This window comes from Bemisia tabaci, chromosome 5 (genome assembly GCF_918797505.1).
Source record: "Bemisia tabaci chromosome 5, PGI_BMITA_v3".
NCBI lineage: Eukaryota > Metazoa > Arthropoda > Insecta > Hemiptera > Aleyrodidae > Bemisia > Bemisia tabaci.
The window spans coordinates 15100230-15107175 of NC_092797.1; the positions used below are offsets into that span (position 1 = coordinate 15100230).

The following is a 6946-nucleotide window of genomic DNA, read 5'->3' on the forward strand; positions in this document are numbered from 1 at the left end:
GTTCAGCAAAATCGCTTTATATCCAATCCATTAAAAAAACGAAGTCGATGCTATTTCAGAAGGTAAGCCTAATTCACACGTTTCAACTCTTCATTCAACTTCTCTCTATACTTTATTATCTATGAAAATGTTTACTTTTTTTTTAAGTGTGTGTGTAACTCAGATAAAAAACAATTTTCATTCAACAGAATTGGAGGAAAAGTTGGATGAAAAATTGAACTGTGTGATTTAGGCCTCAGAGGGGAAGGTAAGGTGTACTACAAGCAGAAACAGAGACATGACAGGATCCAAGAGAGGCACTCTTTTTTTTATTAAAGCTTAGATTAACGCACTCTCTCAGTGCTATCAAACGTGAGCCACATATCGAAAATTATATAAATTGCATGCTTGTCACATGCCAGGTCATGAACCAAATAATTTTTTGAATAAATTTCATAGCGCAGTAAAGCACAACTCTTCATCAGGAAATACACTTCACTTCTAGTCGATCGTGTCACACAACTAAGCGGCGACATAGAGTCTAGATTTATCTTTTCAATAATCAACTCGCAGCAGTGAAGGCACAGGCTGCTCAATCAATCAATTTAAACACTCAGAATGTGAAATGTATCGGGAACAGCGTCATTGATAGGTAAATCCCACAATTTCCTGTAAAAAGCAAATGGCATTGGTTTCTAGTTCTAGTTTTAAACGTCCATGGATTTTCCCGCTAATGGTGAATTATTCCTTTTATCGAGCAAAAGGAATTTTAACGGCAAATCCTGAACCAGAGGCTTTGATTGGTCCAGAGCGGTTCATTCCATTTATTCCGCGTTGAACCAAAATTAGCGGGAATTTCAAATCATTCCGGATATCCTGTTACCACGTGGTTTCCGTTTCCGGTAAAACAGTGTTGTCAATTTTACCCAACGAACGTCGGTAAAACTGACAACACTGTTTTACCGGAAACGGAAACCACGTGGTAACAGGATATCCGGAATGATTTGAAATTCCCGCTACGTTTGGTTCAACGAGGAATAAATGGAATGAACCGCTCTGGACCAATCAAAGTTTCTGGTTCAGAATTTGCCGTTAAAATTCCTTTTGTTCGAAAAGAGGAATAATTGGGAAACAGCACATTATTTCAAAAGTCGTCTCTGATTGGCTGTTGAAGTATTGAGGAAGTGAGAGAAGAGAAGAAGCTCATCCTCTCTCTCTCTCCCGGCAAGAACGACAGCTTACGACAAGGCGGATAAAGAATGGTGGTCGCATTTCGTACCCTCTGGACGTCACACGGTATTGGGTACATGGGCCGGCCGAGGCCGGGGGAGCCGGGTCAACCTCGAATTGCATGGCAAAAACCGTACCCTCTTGACGTCACAGCGCTTCAAGATGGCAGCCAAAATCGAAATGCGACCACCATTCTTTATCCGCCTTGAGCTTACGATACGATCGACCAGAAAAGCAGAAAAGTTGTAAACAAACGCAGCGTGGTTTCATGTTAATTAAATTTTTTTGAGTTTAATTCTAGTGCAGCTGTTATCTTAGTTCCATAAAGAAACAAAAGCGTCATGAAGTTAGTCAGGTAATTAGCTTTGATTCCTTATCAATCCAATGGTTGTTCTCTGCTGTCTTACCCAAACATTTGATTGTGCGAAGCAAGGGAAGCTCTCCTTGTCGAAACTTTTTGAATATCTAAATCATCTCTCTCTTAACCAACTACTTTTAAGTACCTCTCATATTATGGATGACATCGGCAGTTGTTCTACATTTTAAAGGATGCCTCCTTCATTACAATATAATTCACAAAACCTACTAAGATCGCGCCGGTATAGATGATTGATGTCAACATGGCAAACTTGCATTGCTTTGCAAAGGAAAAGTCTCCATGGTAGTTGGAAGAGTTGTTCGCATTATCACAGTCCAAGAAGTATTTGTCTTGCATCAATCGCCATGTTCACATCTACGGAAAAGATGAGTGCTGAAATGTTAGGTTAGGTTTAACTGCGGTGGCACTTGGTGCAAGTAAATCAGCAATATCATTGTTGGTGTGGCCAGCAGTAGTGGCATCTGTATGGATGGATCATGTGCTTAGAAAATGGACAGTTAGAGGTCTCGATGATGGTCAAAGGAGAGCCCCTACCAGTAGAGCAAAAGTAGAAGAAATGAAATTGCGATGACTGAGAATGTGGCAAGTGTCAGAACAGAAATCTAGATACAACTGGAATGCATCTAGGAAGCTCAAAGCAGCAAATCTCAGGCTGTGAGGTAATCTTAAAAGGGTTAACACTTTTTTTCACTTTACTTTACTTAATTACTTTCAAAACAGTAACTAAGCGTTCATATTTTACAGATTTGTACCGCACACTGAGTAGAGATCTTAGTGAAATCGTTGCCTACGAGAATGGAGAGGCCGTAACTACGATTCTGTGACGTCACACTAGTAGATGAAACTCGGCCGCGGTTTAACACGCGTTCTTATGGGAGAACGCTTGCCGCGCGATGATTTCTCGCCGATATCTCTTTCAGGGTTGATCTGACGCAAAATTTCATAAGAACCGTTTAGAAAGAGGATGAAATTTCACTTTAGAAAACTAACTAGTTCATTTGTGACATTGTCTAAATATCGAGGAAATGAATGCGTAATACCGAAAATCGTTACTCCACTCAGATTCAAACGGGCCGCTCGCGCAACTTCGGCCGATCGAGAGCGACTCTGATTGGTCCACGCAGCGACTGCCTCACTCATCGATGCACTGATGACCCGGAGATGCTTGTTGTTTTCGGTAAATATCTACTAGCTTGACGTCACAAAACTGACTAGTTACGGCCTCTCCATTCTCGTAGGCAACGGTGAAATCTGAAATTTCCAGTTGTTCTCCTCAAAAAATATGAAACTCTTGATGTAAACAACATGGTTAATATCTTGGACACAGTTTGATGGAAGCCTATTTAATCCTTTGTTTTGCTTATTTCCAGGTTTTTAATGAAACTAAGTCATGAATCTGTCTGCATGGAGTTGAAAAATGGTACTCAAGTGCGAGGGACTATAGCAGGTAAAATCCTCTTCAGATATTAAGTCATTTCAGTATTCAGTATGTCAGTTTTACAGCACTAAACAATAGAATGATTAGTACTTAGCTTGCTTGCAGGAGAAGTATATATCCTTAAAACTAATGTAAGATAAGGTGGAACTTGTTTACATTTATCCATCATGCGTAGTTGATCAATTCATGTACCTACGCTCAGTGGGGCTATCATCTGGTCAAGCCTTGGTTGCTAATGAGAGGCAAAATTGCAGCCAGCGATCAATCAAAAGAACAAACTGTCACACTTACAAAAAGTGCTGGGAAAGTTCTGGAAGCTTTCTCCCCTAACTACTGAGTGCATGCAGAAATCAAAACAAAATTTTGGAGGTCTCTTGGTCAGTTAGTAATCATTACTTTTTGACTCATCCAACTCTTGGGGGTTGCCTCTTGAATCAAAATTTGAATATGGACTACATTTTGCAATTTGGAATCAAGTACTGTTTCCAGCTCAGTGTAGGAAAATTTTATTCGTACCCACTATTAGTTTCCCTATGCACATGAGTGTTTACACCGATGAGTCATGAATGCTACCAAGGAAGAACGCCGTAAGAACATCTGAAAGTTAACAAGTTTCCCTCGACAAAATGATTATTTTTGAGGCAAGTTATGAATATTTTTCCTTGAAATTTTGAGGAACTTTAGGTGAAATTGCAAAAAAAATTATACGAAAAATTAGAAGAAAAATATTCATAGGTTTACCAAGAATTATGCATTTTATCAAAGGATATTTGGCAACGCCTGAAGGCTCATACAGCGTTTTTCCTTAGCATGGCAGAATTGTAGTTCTTAATTGCAAAATGAAGTGCAAATGGTAATCCCCTTTTTGCGATACATGGTTGAAGAGATTCCAGTGAAAGATAATGTTTGACATGAACCTAAGGCTGCTATAAAATATCTGTGGTTAAAATTCAAAACAGGTCCATTTTCAACAAATCTTTAGTCCTAAAAACCACTGGTAAGACATATTATCCTTTGCTGATAATTTGGTCAGATACCAAAAATGTATTCATCATTTAAAAGCTAATTTACAGCTTATCTTCGTAGCTTGAGCTCCTCAGCAGCATGTTTCAACCTTTTGCAGCCTTATTGTTACTGAAGAAATATGCCAGAAAATTTATTCCTTAAGTGACCCTCTCATAAAATGTTCATCACCCTCTTGACAAGACCCAAGATCAGGTTGGTTTGCTAATGTCTGTATTGCCAATTTGACAGTATTAAAATTTAAGGGGATATCTAGAGAAAAGAAGTTATTTCAAGACTTAGTTTTATAGACGCTCTTCGTTGTGTTGTTTTCTATTTTTGTATCAATTTCTCTTTTTCAATTAATGACTGAATTTCAGGTGTGGATGTTGCCATGAATACTCACTTAAAAGGTGTGAAAATGACTATCAAAAACAGACCAGAAGTTAGATTAGACACAATTACGATAAGAGGAAATAACATTAGGTATTTCATTCTGCCCGATGCTCTACCTCTGGAGACACTTCTTATTGATGACACACCTCGTGGTAAAGGGAAGAAGAGAGAAGGTCGAGGTCCTGGTGAGTAATTTTAATTCTGTCTATGAGACCATATTTGTGAAAAATGACCTTATCCTTTTGAGGGCCATTTTTCAGTTGAGTTATTTCAAAAAATTTATTGAAATTTCTCCAAATTTGTTTTCTTTTCTTGGGAAATGCGCTGTGGTATTTTTGCGCTCATGCGCACCCTATCATCTCAATATTTTTAATCTGGATATTTTCCTCCCAAGGTAGTGGGCCACTAGAAAGAATGTGAATTGAAACTTCACATCATAAGTTTACTTCCCAAAATCATACATAAGTAGAAAGAGATTCGCACAAGAAGAAGTTTGAAAATCAACCCCTAAGCGAGGCACCAACATGTTCTTGGAACAGTGATCAAATAGGACACCTACTGTATTTTTGCCGTGTAAATGATTTTAATAATGTATAAATACTTTAATCTTTCTTCGGAATTGATTGCCATACTTCCATTGTATGAATCATTTTCTTCTTAACATTTTGAAGATCTAACATGAATGTAGTGCTTCACTTCATACTTTGTCTAGTGCCCCATTAGAGCTCTTCGTTTAATCTGTATCGTTGAGTGTTGAAATGTTCCTTCAAATTTGCTTTTCAGTGTGGTGGAAAAACGTAGATCTTTAACTTATTAGTATTTTAAAATTAAATGATGCTGCATGGAAAACCAAGGGATTCGACGATGGTTAAATTTTGTTATTTCTCAATATTCTCTTTTTAGCTTTCTGAGCAAAATAAGCTTTAAAATTGAACTTCCTCTGTGTAAATTACGAAAAATGCAAGGCTGGAAAGAGAATTTTCTACCTAGACAAGGCACTGCTGCTGTGTCAGGTGTGCGGATCTATTTGTTTTGAAACTGTCTGCCTTATCTTCTCAGCCGGTGTGCTGGGAGGAGGGAAAAGCTCTTTTCTATCACCAACATTATACTGGATAATGCAAGTAAAAATACTGATAAATTCACACTACAGCCCTGCTTTTCTCAAAACTGGCACATAGAAAGTTTGATTTTCAAACTTTATGTTCAGTTCTTCAAAAATATCATTTTAATTACAAACATAAATTAGCCCGGTCTGAATTCTGTGGTCTTTCATACTGGGTCTTTTGACAGCACTGTTAAGAGAGTATTGTTAAGAGTTTGTAACGGAACTTCAAACTTTGAGTGGTATAGACCAATTCCATGAGCGTTTTTTCATGAATGTATTCGTTTTTCATGTATGAGTTGTAGACAAGTTGTTCTCTTCCGGTGCAGTTTTTCTAAATTCAATGGTTGTAAAAATTTTCAGGAGCTGCTCGAGGACGAGGCAGAGGTCGTGGAACTCGAGGAGCAAGAGGTGGTCGTGGCAGAGGAAGAGGTCGACGATAATATGAAACGATCCTAAGTTTCAATTATGTACAGTCTCTTAAAGTTCATCTGTGTCTTGCATCTTTTTCTCTGTGTAAGCTGAGGCATGTTCAGCGGAAAGTAATTTTCAGCGCTTGGATTGCAAGACGCTTCATGGATGCATCCACTGCAAGTAATCCGGCTTTAATCTCTCATCCTCACTACCAAGAAGTAAACTAAAATCGTATGAGGTTTTGAGAATTTTTATTTTTTGGTTTAGCTTCATCACCCACTTCTGAGCTATTCTCATCTGATTCCTCAATTTATTTTTTTGAATTTTTTGTGATCTTTTTATACATTACCCTCTCAGAGCCAAGTAGTGACTTCAAGTTTTCTAAATAAAAACGCTCCGACACTTAAAATCGGTCCACATTTGTATGTACTTATCCTGTCTTCTTTTGTGTTCGACTCTACTTGTCCCTTTTATAACCTAGGAGAAGACCTCACTTTTGTCATACTCATAACCAGTCCTACCCTATCCACAAAGAATGTTACATTCTGACTTGCCAGAAAATAGATTAACCATTTTTGTTTCTTACTATAGTAAAAAAATAAAAGTCATGGATCCATTGCAAAATTGTTGGGCTTTTTTTTTTCATAATATTACCCTCTCAAAAAAAATTATCTTAATATACCCTTAGGCACAGGGTACAAAGGTTGCGATTCCAGTCAAACTTTCGAAAATCACTGGGAAACTGAAAGTTGCAGAAGAAAGATAGCGCTGGAAATTTGGCCAACGTTATTACTATGTTTTCTAAATTTTGCAGCTTCTTTTTGAATCTTTAAAGAGATTAGCGTTCTGCATTTTTTTTAAAAAAAAAAAAAATTTAATAGCTACCCTGGCCGGAAAGCCCAATTTTTGGGAGCCATTTACAATTCCTTAGGAGCCAAATTCACTTTTTGCAAAGGCTATGATTTGGATTTGAATTTTTTTGGTTCCGACTGATTGTTCAGATTTG

At 37.8% G+C, this 6946-nt stretch overlaps 1 protein-coding gene across 1 annotated transcript; it reads left to right on the forward strand.

Annotated features, from left to right (window-relative positions):
• The first annotated feature begins 1399 nt into the window (after nucleotides 1–1399).
• SmD1 (small ribonucleoprotein particle protein SmD1) lies at nucleotides 1400–6564 on the forward strand. Its single transcript, XM_019058890.2, has 4 exons — nucleotides 1400–1564; nucleotides 2959–3035; nucleotides 4409–4609; nucleotides 5890–6564. Exons 1-4 carry the CDS (start codon nucleotides 1551–1553, stop codon nucleotides 5967–5969), a joined length of 372 nt encoding a protein of 123 aa, XP_018914435.1. The 5' UTR covers nucleotides 1400–1550; the 3' UTR covers nucleotides 5970–6564.
• Nucleotides 6565–6946: the final 382 nt, after the last annotated feature.

Excerpts from the sequence above, each read along its gene's own strand:
- SmD1 (XM_019058890.2), top strand. Across the intron at positions 3,036-4,408 it reads AGTGCGAGGGACTATAGCAG|GTGTGGATGTTGCCATGAAT; the intron begins GTAAAATCCTCT and ends ACTGAATTTCAG. Across the intron at positions 4,610-5,889 it reads GAGAGAAGGTCGAGGTCCTG|GAGCTGCTCGAGGACGAGGC; the intron begins GTGAGTAATTTT and ends AAAAATTTTCAG.